General features: G+C 40.5%; 1 protein-coding gene across 1 annotated transcript in view; it reads left to right on the plus strand.

Moving 5' to 3' along the window:
* The window catches only part of LOC306698837 (polypeptide N-acetylgalactosaminyltransferase 18-like), a gene marked incomplete at its 3' end in the record, with an annotated part of 185,059 nt that overhangs the window by 158,408 nt on the left and 11,944 nt on the right, over positions 1–14,707 (plus strand). The window contains exon 10 of the mRNA XM_079163323.1: positions 3,082–3,246. Coding sequence (XP_079019449.1) covers positions 3,082–3,246 — 165 coding nt within the window. The remainder of the gene's footprint in view (positions 1–3,081; positions 3,247–14,707) is intronic.

Raw genomic sequence — 14,707 nt, forward strand, 5'->3', positions numbered from 1 at the left:
CTTTATGTTTGTCTTCTTAATTAGATCAGTTGCAGGTGGCCTGTTTATTTCTTGCTACATTAAAGTGAGAATGTTGTTTAGAGACTTGGCAAGGTTTGCAGGTGACGTAAAAAACAAAACAAAAAAACACTTAACATTCAAAAAATAGCCTACTTCCATTACTCCCTGCTGATAATGACTGAACTCTGTGAATACAGACTACAGCTTTGGATTTGCAAAGATGCATTATTTTAAGATGCAAAAGTATTTGCTGACTCAATTTTGGTTAAAAAAATAGTTATGCCTAAAGTGCTTGGCGTGCAATCTTGCCCTCAGTAATGGGCTGCTATAGAGGCCTATTCTCGGCCCATCACTGTTTGCATTACATATAGTAGACCCTTTGACCGTGGTCTACCCACACATAGAGTTTTTCTGTTTTTCTGTGGGCCTGTGTGGCCCTGATGTACAACCTTTGTCCTGAATCAGGGCAGAGTGGGGACCGTCTCCCCCCTGTTCTCCATCCACTCGCAGGCAAAAGAAAGGATAGAGCTAAATCATCTGTTGTAAATCCAAGAGAACCTTGGGGAGAAAGGCAGGTTGGGACTCATCACTACTCCCCATCATCTGTCCTAAACCTACAAAGCCTCTCGTAGGCTTTATAGGGCTTGCATCTCCCAACTCAAGGGGTTCGAAGGGGTCGCGCTGCAGAGCCTCCAGGACCTACTCCTGAGTCTTCAGGCTCCCTTCAGAAATTGTATAATGAGAATACTACAGTCCTCAACAAGACTGCACTTCCCCACAAGGGCTGCTTTGATGTCAGCCATCATACTTTTAAGGATGAATAAAGCCTTTCCCTTGTCGAATCTTGCAGAAAAAGCAGAATCTTGTGAAACCCACACGTGACTGGGTCTGCTTGGTTTGCCCCAGACCACAATTCAAACACCCTCCAACAGTGTGAGAATGCTGTCCTCGTAGACTGAGGCTACATCCACACTAAAACGTTTTAGTTTAAAACCGGGGTTTGAAAACAAAAAGGATCTCCGTCCACACGGGCGTTTCAGCATTGTTTGTGAAATAATTTCCATCCATACTAGCACGCCTGAAAATGAATATCACATGACTATTCATATACACTGGGCATGTGGGTGCCGGTGTAAACGGGAAGTAGATCGGTTGCTTAGTTACATAAATATTAATATATAATAGAGTATTATAGTAGTCCTTAATAATAAAAGGTTGTGCCTGATACCTCTAAAATCTTCCTCTATAAACTCAAACAGACAAATTTCAAGTTTTATTTTTCAGACTGCAGGTCTTACTCTCTCTTTCTCACACACACATCAAATTTACTACAAAATGAACACTTACAAATCAAAGATGTAATAGATTATGGGTCAATAAATTTGGTCAACACACGTCCTCTCACTCTCTCCTCGGCTTTATTACTGTCTGTTCTCTCACTCGTAGCTCTGCTGGAGGCTGAAGTCTCTGTCGTACTGGAGAGCAATTCATGCTTTTGGTACTATACAGTTTCTGTGTGGACTTTACAATAGTTTTTCAGAACAAAATAAGCATTAATAAGAAAAGGAAAGTCGTCCTCCTCAAAGCCGCAAACTGTGTCTTCAGACGTCTGTTCCATAGGGCAGATAACGTCGCTGGAAACGCCACTCGCTAATCGCTCCAATAACAGCTGCATCCTCTGCATGTAGGCAGTAGTAGGATTATGAAATGCAGAATTGAAATGTACAACAGCTGCTAGTATATACAGGAAGGTCAGCAATGCCTGCAATCTGTTATCCATGTTGAATTAACTTGGTAGTCGTTCTTAATCAAGACTGTTGTTGTTTGTGATCTCCGGAAAAGGGTCACGTGATTGGGGCGTGACGAATCAGGGAAGGACACCTTGTGCCTGCTAAGAACCAATCAAGTAGCGAACTACGTCATCGTTTCTAAACTTATGCATTTATGCCCATCCACAGAAACTGTTTATTGCCAATATATGTTGCACATACAATGAATTTGACATTGCGGGTGGTGCATAACATTAAACAACAACATTAAACAATCAACACAGTGCAAGAAATAAAAACATATTAAAATATACAATAGAATATAAAATAAAGTGCACAACAAACAGTACAACAGTACTATAAACAAGTATGATGAAGTGCAATGTTAAAAGTGCCAAGTGTGTTTAAATAAAGAAACAGAGAAGGGATGTGCAGAGGGGTGACCGGTAAGTTGATGAGCCCGACTGCCAATGGGAAAAAACTGACGGTCCTGATGGACCGCAGCCTCCTGCCAGATAGAGTCCACAAACAGGATCCGGCGTAGGTTCCTGGGGAGTCCAGATGTTGGAGGATGAAGTAAAGGGCCATGTTGACTGCGTCGTCTACATACCTGTTGGTTCTGTAGGCGAACTGCAGGGTGTCCAGGAGTGGGTCAGTGAGGGTTTTCAGTTGGGAAAGGACAAGGGGTTCAAAAGACTTCATGACCACAGAGGTCAGGGCGATGGGCCTGTAGTCATTAAGTCCTGTGATCCTTGTTTTTTGGTGGTCATTCGTCTGATTTTGCTTGTTTTGTTCTAAGGACTCTCCTAAAAGAGGGATCATGGGATATGAATACATGCTCAATTGACAGCGTACAATGGATAACTACATAGTAAAATATAAAAATAATATATAATATATATATATAATTATAATTGTATATACTATTTAGAATAATTGTACAGCTAACCACAATGTCACCCGTCCCATTCCAGCAGGCACCCTTTGTTGCATGTCATACCCCTCTCCTCTCCTCCTCCAATTCCAGTCTGCCTTTCACTGTCAACTATCCAGTAAAGGCGGAAAAAAGGCTATAAAATAATTTTGAAAAAAAAGTTGTAAAAAGTATTAACTAAACCACACCTTCATTAAGCAAATGGCACAATGCACATTAAGAAGACGATAAAGGCAGACTGACTATTCCCCATGTTGATGTTTTTCCACAGCTAAAGTGAAAGGAATCTTTCTTTCTGCCACAAAGGCCCCTGAAGGCCTACATCAAACACATTTGGAAAGTCCTCCATCCTTAGTCCCTGTTTCTGCTTCCCAATAGAATGTCTACTACACCAGCTCTCAGCAGCTTCACCTGGGAGTGCTGAGTCCGACCATCGACGATGACGACAACAAGTGTCTGGTGGATGTGAACAGCAGACCCAGGCTGCTGGAGTGTAGCTACGCAGCTACCAAACACATGAAGCTCACCTGGACGTTCACTCAGGTAATATAATATCCCTTCTATCCTGTTTATTAAATGGTCATTTATTTGGCCCTCAACCTAGTCCCAATTTTCAGTTTTGGCCCTCTCTGAGATTGAGTTTGACACCATGGTATATATGCTGTATTATGCTAAAAGATGTCATTTTGTAACGTTTTTGGTTGTTGGTGTGCCGCAGGACCTTTTTAATGTAAAAAGTGTGCCGCGGCTCAGAAAAGGTTGAAAAACACTGCTCTATGTAGCCAGAAGTACAGGCTGTTTGTCTGCTGGACCAAAGCTCCATTTATTTTTAAGAATTGAGTGATATTCATGACTTTTTCTCTCCACTTTGTTTCTTACTCTAAAAGGCCCCTCTTGGTTTTGTTAGAGCAAAATTCTTCAGCTATTTCATGCGATTTCAGTCGTTAGGTTCTCTGTCTCTCTCTCTCTTTCTTTCTCTCTATCCCAGAGAACTCAGTATCTGCAGCTACTGGGAATCTAACTCTAATTAGCATCAGACAGAATCTTAAATCTCACTAAGTTATGTAAGAAGTGAAAGAAAATAAATCCATTATGTATATCCCATTGGCGTTTTAAAAAGATAACTCAATTTTCTTCCTAACAAATTTGGTGGAGTGAAATAAGGCCTGAGATCGGACTGCTAACTTTTCTAGCAGAGCAGTTTAAAAGTTAATGTATGAAAGATTCATAAGGGAATTGAAAGTGAAATAAAATACAGTAAGCACCTGCGCGGTGAAAGACTCCCTCATTCTTCAAGAGATACGAAAGGTAATCAAGTAATCAGGTAATCTCTCCAGTAAACTCCACTCTAAAACCGCAGAAATTAACCAATCGATCTCTGGACTCAAAACGATGCTGGATACACTGAGCACCAGCATAACCGAAGTGGAAGACTGCATTAGCACAGCAAACAGATATCGCTTTTTTTTCTTACCACACAGGAGCATAAAAAACTGAGAAGAGAATGGGTAGGACACGTGGTATCATCATCAATTAACTCGAAAGCCTGGGGGGTTGCTATTTTAATAATTCTTTTTTTTTTAATAATTTTTTTTTTAATAATATTTTTATAAAAACATTCCAGTGACAATTGGAGAAACTATAATTGATCCATCAGGCCGCTTTGTCCTAGTTAATTGCCAAATCTACTCTGAACCCTGGACAATGTTAAACTTATACGCACCTAACTATGATGATGAATCCTGTATTCAAGATATTTTATGAAGGTATCGGGGGGACAACCAAACATAACTTGTAGGAGGCAACTTTAATTTTTGCTTAGATCCTATATTAGATAAGTCAGCCACAACAACATCCAAAAGAAAAGCAGCTAAAACTACCTTATCATTTATGAAAGATCTAAACCTGACTGATGTGTGGAGACAGATACACCCTCACACTAGAGACTATTCCTTTTACTCCCGCCCACTCAACTCTCACACCAGGATCGACCTATTCGCATTGTCAACACAGCTAATTCATAGAACACTAGAATCTGAATATTTATCTAGGATGCTGTCTGATCATTCACCTTTGACCCTATCTATTTTGATGCCAAAAAAAACAGCAATCCAATATAGATGGCGTCTGAACCCTACTCTCCTTTATAGACCAGAATTCTGCCAGTTTATTAGGGACCAGATCAAATTGTTTTGTGAGACAAACTGCGCCTCCTCCCCCAATAGTTTCATATTATGGGACACACTAAAAGGTTATATAAGAGGACAAACAATATCTTATTCAATGGGTTTCAAAAATAAATATATGGCAGTGATAAATGAGCTAGAAGCAGATATTTGGTTTTGAGTTTCAACAATCTGGGTGTAAAGAACTTTATCAACTGCTGGTTAACAAAAAACTGAAATATAATACATTACATACCTATAAAGTTGAAAAAAACATTTTAAGAACCAAACAAAAATATTATCAATTGGGAGAGAAAGCTCACAAAATTCTGTCCTGCCTATTGAGAACAGAGGAAAGCTCAAGGACAATTAATGCAATTCAAACTGAAATGGGTGCAATCTCACACAACAACAGAAATTAACGACGCGTTCAAACAGTTTTATACAAATCTATATACATCAGAATCGCCAGAGGAGCTATCTAAGATTGATGAATTTCTGTCCACTATTGAATTACCGAAACTAAGCCACGAAGACCAAAGAATCTTGATTTGCCCTTCACCCAGAAAGAAATCGAAAAGGCCTTATGCTCACTACAATCCAATTAATCACCAGGAGAGGACGGCTTCCCTCCTGAATTTAAGGACTTACTCACCCCCCTTATAATGGATGTGATTAATTTAGCATCCAAAACTCAAACTCTTCCTGAATCATTCTCCACTGCCATAATCACTGTGATTCTCAAAAGAAATAGAGATCCATTAAAGTGTTCCTCTTTTTGACCCATTTCATTATTGAATTCAGATTATAAATTGATTTCCAAAGCCCTGGCTAACAGGCTTGGCCAATGCTTGTCAAAATTAATAAACCCAGAGCGGCTTTATTTTGAAACGCTCATCAGCCAATAACTTGTGCAGACTCTTTAATATTATCCATCTAACAGAATCTAACTGAACCTAGTGTAGCTGTAGCATTAGATGCTAAAAAGGCCTTTGATAGGCTGGAGTGACTTTATATACGTATTCAAAGTTTTGAACAAGTTTGGATTTGGCCATTTGTTTATCAATTGGGAGAAAACTCTTTACCATAAACCCAAAGCCAAAATGACCACAAATGGACAGACTTCGCCAGCATTTCCCTTGAGTAGATTGAGTCGACAGGGCTGCCCTCTGTCTCCAGGACTCTTTGTCCTGGCTATTGAATCACTTGCTGAAGCAATTAGACGGGATCCAGATATAAAGGGGTTCAGGACCAAATATATCATAAAATTAATCTCCTGATGTCATTCTATATCTAACAGACCCGGTTAACTCTCTCACTAAATTACAGACGCTACTATGGTGCTATTTCAGGATACAACGTCAATTTGGAAAAAAGTGAAATTATGCCACCCTTGAATTTCGATCTCACTGAATACCAACAAACAACCCCATTTAAGTGGCTCCCGAATTTTAAATATCTAGGAATAATTATAGATAATGATTTAAAAAATGTGTACAAACTTAATTATCTCCCATTACTGAGTAAAATCGAGGACGACCTACACAGAAGGATGAATCTACCCATTACTCTAATTGGTCGAATAAACTGTGTGAAAATGAATATTCTCCTGAGGTTGCAGTATCTTTTCCAGTCCTTACCCATTCCATTACCTCAAACCTTTTTCAAAACCCTCAACAAACACGTTTGACCGTTTTTTTGGAACTGTAAAATGCCAAGGGTGTCAATGGAAAAATGAATATGGGATTACAGTCTAGGTCTAGGAGGTTTTCGACTACCCAATTTAAAAAAATATTATTTAGGAGCCCAGATGCGATATATTTAGTCATTTTTTGATGGTGATGCTGCCCCCTCTTGGATACAATTGGACTTCATCCTCTGAAAGAAGAAACTTCCAGTGATTCTGATGAAATGAAGAGCCATGTTGACTGCGTCGTCTACAGACCTGTTGGCTCTGTAGGCCAACTGCAGGGGGTCCAGGAGTGGGTCAGTGAGGGGTTTTAGGTGGGACAGGACCAGGTGCTCATAAGATTTCATGACCACAGAGGTCAGGGCGACTGGCCTGTAGTCATTAACATGCAAGAGGCATATGTTACACACGGTGCAGAGGCCTAGGGCAAAGCCAAACAGCCATCTGTTGTACTCTTAAGCTATCCCCTAGAATGTGAAACAAAAATTCACCTGTGTTTCGGAGCCACATTGGCATGAAAGTATACATCCTTTTCTCCTCTTTAATGATGGTGAACCAATCGCCCCGGCTGAACCAGTAACCAATAGATGGTTAGCATATGTTTGCAGGCAATGCACCAGTTGCTGAAATGGGGTCTAAAATCTCCTGTCTTCTTGGGAACTAAAGAGAACAGATTTTCCTCCTTGAAGCCATTTCAGCTAAAAAGCTGTGATAACTTGTTTTGGCCCTCTACGCCGTCATAGCTTGTGGCCGATGGGGTCTCGAGCAGAAGACGAGGTCCTTGAACGCATCACCACCGACTGGCCTAAAAGAGATAGATCAGTGGGTGAGAAACAGGTCCTGGATCTCTGCTGTAACGTCATCCAGCTCCTCCTGGAAGGATAGATTCATATCCTTGACAATCATTAATGGAGGAGGAATGCTGCAGAACTGGAGAGAATAACTCCGTATCAGTGTCCTGTCCACCCATTCTACTAACGGGCATTTACATCACCACTCCAAGTTAATTAAACTGTTATAGAGGACAAGCGACCAACTGCGAGTTGCAGCTTAAAAGCTGTGATAACCTGTCTCGGCTTTCTCCGCCGCCAGACCTTTCATTAACGGAATGATGGCCTATAGGAGATGGGACATGGAAAGAGCCGAGCTGGAGATGAAGTCTGTGAACGCATCACCACCGGCTCACCTGTAAACACAGCAGTTGACATCGGGTCAGTGGCTATGTTTAAAATTGCCTACTAAGATACTGCGTACTGTCTACTAAATGAACAGTATGCTTTTACCAGCACACTGTTCTCACTGAAGGATGCTCAAGCTACGGCCAGGCCGGTTTCAAGGCACACTCCTAGTCACATTGCTGTGATGTACCCGTATGTGTATCCGAAAACAATCTTTCAGCAAATTTCCTAACAGGCTTTATTTGGATAAACTGACCGCATATTGGGGATCTAAACTTTCTCGCAAGAAAACATAATAAAACTTAAAGAAGTGACATATATTAACAACTTTTATCCTAGCTTAAAATAAAGCTTAAAACCTTAAAATCAGTTGTGACTCATGTCTCTTACTCAAAGATTCTGCCTAATTTAGTATATATCCAGGAATTTCTCACGTACATATAATCCACATACTATGCAGAGTGAACGCACTACATACTCAATTTGAAGTCATACTTTGTATGAATACTATGTTAGTATGAGATTTCAAACACAGTTTAATGATGGAGTAGTAGACATGTGTGCACCCTGAGACGGCTCACTGGTTTGCACTTTGTGGAAGTGGGGGGCAGTAGTGGCCCAACACAACCTGACGCTCTCCCTCTCCATCATCTGTAACCAGAGCTGTTACCCTAGTAGGCTGACCACAGGTGGCAGAGGAGCATTGTCTTCTGGAGTAGGGGTCATTGTTCTCTCTCATCGCGGCGAAGCATCAAGTCAGAGCCACGTTGTCTGGCAATTTTTATGCAGATGCTCAATTGGCGAATACATTTTCATGGTTGGAGGAGAGTATTACCCATAGAGTTCAGTAAAGGGTGGAGCCTGTCTGAGTTCAAAGTTATTATTCTGATTATGATCTTTAGCATTGACGATGTAGGAAGGTCATAATAAGTGGAAGTTGAGGAGCGAACACACCAACACATTCTCTCCCAACTCGTCAACTACAGACGCTTGGTCAGTGCCCATCGGCATCGGAGCTCGAAGCACTAGGTATCCCTCTAGGGTTAGTTTTCAGCATGTCAGGACGGCGTGTAATATGCGCGCGTTACATGCATAGTGTCCTTTCAAAATAAACGTCCATCTTCTCAGGAAGATAGGTTTAGAAAAAGTGTGGTTGACATTGACTTGACTGACCTAATGTCTCATGTAACTCATGTGACAAACGACTCAGGTAAAGAAATGTCAACATTTACTTTTTGTTTCACAAGGGACATGAATGTGGTTCTCCTGGACGAAAGTCCTGTTTTTCTTTAACTCATTGATCATCCCTTCTGCCTGCCCTAAGCAGACATTCACTCACTTTATAATATGTCACATGTTCTTTCCTTTCACTAATGTCACGGAAGGGTTGACATTGGAGTTAGTAGAAAGCCCAGTACATTGCATACCATACGTGTTATCGCCGACAATTATTTTATCGCGCGCTAATATCTATAATAAGCATATCATTTAGATATCGCTACTGAGAATTTAACAAACATTAAAAAAAAGAAAAAAACATGACGTAGATTGGTTTGCAGTTTTACACATGAAAATAGAGTTGTGAACACCGGCTGAATATCTATTATCAGAATCATTATAACTGTATTTTAACTGCTACTGTGTAAAGGGAATACTGCTGTTAAAAAGAACCTTATTTGTTTAGTGTTTGCAAACCAAATGTTATTGCACTTTTGTTCATATAGCAGTACTTTTAAAATAAAAGTGCGCAATACACTACTTTTGAATTCATTATTGAATTTTGCGCATAACAATGTGATTAATCATGATTAATCGCAAAAAAATCATGCAATTAATCGCGATTAAAAAATGTTAATCGTTACCCAGCACTAGTTTTCTTCACATCCCGTTATCTCCTACGTGAACGCAGTCCACCGAAAACATTATACTTCCCACAATTTAAGCTTCTGCATTTCCCAAATGCACTCGTATTAATCAAGCGTATTGTTCAGTTCGTAAGCCTCGTACCCAGAGGCGGAGTGGGGGAAAAAAGTGGCCCCGGAGTTACTGTCAGACCGGCCCACTCAATACACGGAGTGCTGCCCACTCAATGCATCGCACGTATCGACCAGTCAGTGGCCTACTTGGAAAAATACCCATACACTTACCATTATTTTGGATGATTACAAAGAAATTACATCATATATGTTTTTTTTATAACATTTGGATCCACCAATTTGCCTGGATGGACACATGGAATAAAAGGATACTGGCTATTGTAACACTCCAAGGTAGGTATAGTTTGCTAGATGAATATACTTAACTCTGGGCTAGTATCAGATAGTTATACGTATAACTACAGAGCCTTAAGGAATGACTGTCAGCAGAGAAAGACCACACAATAAAGAAACTGGAATCAGAGGGTAGAATTAGTACGAACTATATTGTAGAAATGAACAGAACAGAACATACGATGGGGTGTGAACATCAGTGGTATTGTCGGGGGGTGGACCTTTTCAGGGGAGAGACAGGCCGCTGGACTTTCGCTGTGGCTAACTTTCTGCAGCGAAATCACACCAAAAATGAACTGGATCCGGCTTACAATCAAAAAGTATTTAATTAACATGAGAAGCTAGAACAGTTGCAAACAGAATTACTCTATAGATATCAATATGTCCCCAGCTCAGCTGGTCAACTACAGAGTGGTAATGGCGCGAACTGAAGCAAAAACCCTCTGGAACTATCCTATATTTAAAAGTCTCTGTCCGAAAATTCAAATGTCCAGTATCAGCCTCTGTGATTGGTCGAAATACAATAGCCTCTTCCTGGCTTTGGGCAGTTATCAGCTCAGTGTTTGGTTGAAGTCGTCCTTTTATTCACCACTAGGGGTGTTTATTAATTCTACTAAATAATGCTTTTAATGCTTAAATTCTTCACAGTATCAGTAGTGTTGCATGCTGGGTGTGTGAGTGTGTGTGTAGGGGTGTTGAAGGTGCATAACAAAACAATAAGTTAAGTAACAGAACCTAAACTAACTCTGCCGGCCCAGGTGCATTATAGTCACATGGTAATAAAAAACAATATCAGAATACTCATGTGTTATTATTACCTCACTACATGAGTAGTTTTTGCAGCAGCTCACTCTTTTCTGCAACACCGTCTATGATTTTCTCACTGTCCAGCATCTGCAAAACATCTGTCTGAGTAGCCATCAACATAAAAGCCTCCAGGTGCTGTTGAGAGAGTGAGCTCTTGAGCCTGTTTTTGATATATTTCAGCATCGAAAAGCTTCGCTCGCATGCTACCTGTGTGACAGAGAGGGTAAGCAGCCTGCTTTACGTTTTGGTGCCGGTGCCATGCTGCCGGCTCGCGCACAAAAACCGCTTCGTCTGCGAGTGAGTGACGCAAGTCTTGAGTAGGCTAGAGTGATTGACATTTAACACCTAAAACAAAGTTGTTGTTTTTTTTTTAATAATTGATTTATTTAAAAGGGACCATGTACAGTTACAACATAAATGTCACCATTCGATGCACTGTACCAGATTGTAGCTTAAGCTAATTTGCATCTGCAGTCCCTTGGCAGGTCAAACAAGTACAAGACAATAACACAGTAAAAGGAAAAGACATAATCCAAAGATATACCATAAAAAACATAGACACTCAATACAACACTACACACAAATAGCACATCAAAAATTAATGTTTGTCAATAAAATCAAGTCAAAAAGACGACAAGAATTGTGTGCAGTGTTGTGCAGCTTTTAAAATACTTTTTAAGTTGGATTTAAAAGTGCTAATAGAGCTGCAGCTCCTCACACCTTCAGGCAAAGGGTTCCACTGATGTGTTGCTTTAACAGAGAAGGCTGATTGTCTAAAAGTAGTGCGGCGAAATGGTATTTTACAATCTCGTGTAGAGGATATTCTTGCTGATCTAATGGAAGTTACTGAGCGAATGTATACAAAGTCACGGAGTGGAGGAGGGGCCAAACCATTTAGAAGTCTATAGACCAGGCACAAATTTGAGAACAATCTAAAATTGTCAAAGCTCAGTAGATTGTGCTTCTCCAATACCCTACAATGGTGAAAGTGCAACGGCCTTTTTGCATTTTTATTGTTTGCTTATATGATGACTCGAGAGGTCTTATGGCTGTTCCACCAGCCTGCCCCCAACATGTAATGCAGTAGGACATATGGGAAAGGATCATGGCATGCATAAATATCTTGGCTGCATTTAGAGAGAGACAGTTTCTGATGTGTCTAAAATTTGCTAGGTTGTATTTTATGGTTTTATGGTTTCTTAAATGTCAAATTTTGATCTAGTATCACATCAAGATATTTAAAATCAGTAACTATTTCAAGCCTTTCTCCGTCGATGAGAATGTCAGCATCAGGAGGTTGTCTGATGGTTTTGGAAAAAAACATCCCTTTTGTCTTATTTACATTTAGAGTCAGACATGATTGATCGAGCCAGTGTGTGATCCTTTCCAACGCAATTGTTAGCTTGGCAGCTGCTAACTCAGTTGTTTTTGCATGTGTATATACAACAGTGTCCTCCGCATACATTTGCAGTTCTACATCATGACACTGTTGAGGGAGATCATTAATATATAGACTAAATAATAGGGGAGCTAACACTGAACCTTGTGGAACACCCATTGTGCATTTCATGTTGCTGGACAGTGCGTCACCAATTTTAACACATTGCTTCCTATTTGATAAATATGAAGACATCCATACCGGTGCTCTAGATGAAAAGTTGAATGTAGAGAGTTTCAATATTAACATGTCTTGATTGACTGTATCAAAAGCTTTGCGTAGATCTAAAAATACAGCATCAACTACTCCAAGTTAGACTGACGGAAGAGATTAGATGAGTAAAGAAGATGGAAACCATGAGTGTGAATGCAGATCGCAAAGGAGTAGTATAAACCTCAGTCAGTGAGTATTGACTTCAGGTATGAGAGTAAATTTAACGTGTTCTGTGAAGCATAGAAGATAGTCGGGGCCGGCGATGTCAGAGGGAGGGCCGGTTGGTGATGGAGGTGGGCCGGTATTGATACTGATTTGGCTGTGATTTAACTGCAATAAACTGACAAAAAGGGACTCCGAAATAACTACGTAATGCCGATTTGTCTGAATTCATGTTTTGTTAGTTTTGTTTGTTCTCTCCGTAAGACGACAAGCAAATCACTTTTAAAATACTTGTTTTCTCAATGGAGCTCGGATTGATTGGGGCTAGGCTATGCTAACATTGTAGCAGCTCCATCAACACTCAACATAACGCCATCTAGACGTAAATACGACAGCGTCTTTTTCATTGTTTGTACCATATGGTTTACACACACATGTATACACATAGTTCGGTCCGGTCTCTACTGTTATGAGGTATCGTAGAGCTCTGGGTGAACACAGACGGCTACAGTATTTGTTTCCTGATTCAACAACGGCAGGAAGTCAGTGATGAGAGGAGAAACATCTCAAAGCTGATAGGGCTATCGCACCACATTTTTTCGCCGAAGTTGAAAAATTTCAACTTGCGATTCGACGTTTGACATCAATCACGCCGCACTAAACGCGCCTCGCCATTGCAAATTCCCGTCACTCCAGTCTCATCGCAACTGTACATAGACTTTGTATGTTATCTACTCGCGCGAATAATTCGTGCCGCCTTTGGTGTGAACGCAGCATTAGAGGTAGAGCGGGTTGTCCACAAATCTGATGATTGGCAGACCCTACCTGGCTCCTCCAGTCCACATGTCCAAGTGTCCTTGACCTTGGTATATACTGAACCAAAAATTGCTCCTGCCATCGGTGTGTGTGAATTAATATTTAGCTTGGATGCTGATGGGCAGGTTGGCACCTTGCTTGGGGGCCTCTACCATCAGTGTATGAATGTGTGTGTGAATGGGTGACATGTAGTGTTGAAGATATGTAGAAAACTAGAGAGGCGCTATATAAATGCAACTCTATTTACCAGAAAGGAGGCTTCTGTGCATGCGCAAAGGAGAACGGGAGACAGAGGGAGACGTGTACAGGAGAGCGGAAGGACTCTTGTCCATACAGGCAGAAGAAGATGAGAAGGAAGAAAGAAATGAGACCTATTGAAAGGCAGGATGGGAGAATAAAAAGAGAGAACAACAGAGTTTAATGAAAAGGGACATGTCGGAGAGAGGCAGTGCTAGAATGAAGTGAAGCGAAGGAGAAACTGATTCATGTGAAGCTGGCAGTCGGTATTTGTGAATTATTGATAAGTAGATCTCTTACATTATTGAACTGAGCTTGACCCTATGGCAGCAGGCATCAATCGAGAGGAAGAGAAAGGAAGTGTGAAAGAAGTAAAGAGAGAGGGGAAGGAATTGCCTCACAAAAGTCTGCCTGAGAGCAGGTAGTATTTTCCCATATAGCGGCTAGTGTTTCCTGATCAGTGGATTTTCTTTCATCAGCTATTTATTTAGTTGGTCTACTTTTATTTGTCCCTTGATTGACACCACTTCCCCTAAGGTAGACAAATAAAAAGTTTCATTTTGCAAATGCTGAGTACTCACCATGGTTCATTACACTCACTACTGAACACAACACACAGGACCAGGCCTGCTCATAGAGCTTCCTGAGTAAGAATGGTTTGCTTGCAGGTGCAATCAGAGTAGAGACATCAAGAGAAACAGGAACTCAAAAGTAAGTATTGAGATCTCAGTGTACTTTCACTGATGTTGGATCATGTTCAATTCATCATAATCAGTAATGTATAACTGCTCCAAGACGTGCAGCTACTTTCAAAGAGATTGTGAACGTTGCAAATACCAACTCATGTTTTCTTTACACTCTGCACACACAATTGTGGCTTGAGTCAATTGCATTTCGGATACTTTTAATGGGAAGGCTGTGTCTGACATATCTACAGTAGTTATGAGGGGATCAATGAAAATACGGTCTCAGGGACAAAGTATATATATTGTGGTACTTTATTTGATCAGCATTCATTTTTAAAATAA

This window comes from Pholis gunnellus (genome assembly GCF_910591455.1).
Source record: "Pholis gunnellus genome assembly, chromosome: 7".
Lineage (NCBI taxonomy): Eukaryota > Metazoa > Chordata > Actinopteri > Perciformes > Pholidae > Pholis > Pholis gunnellus.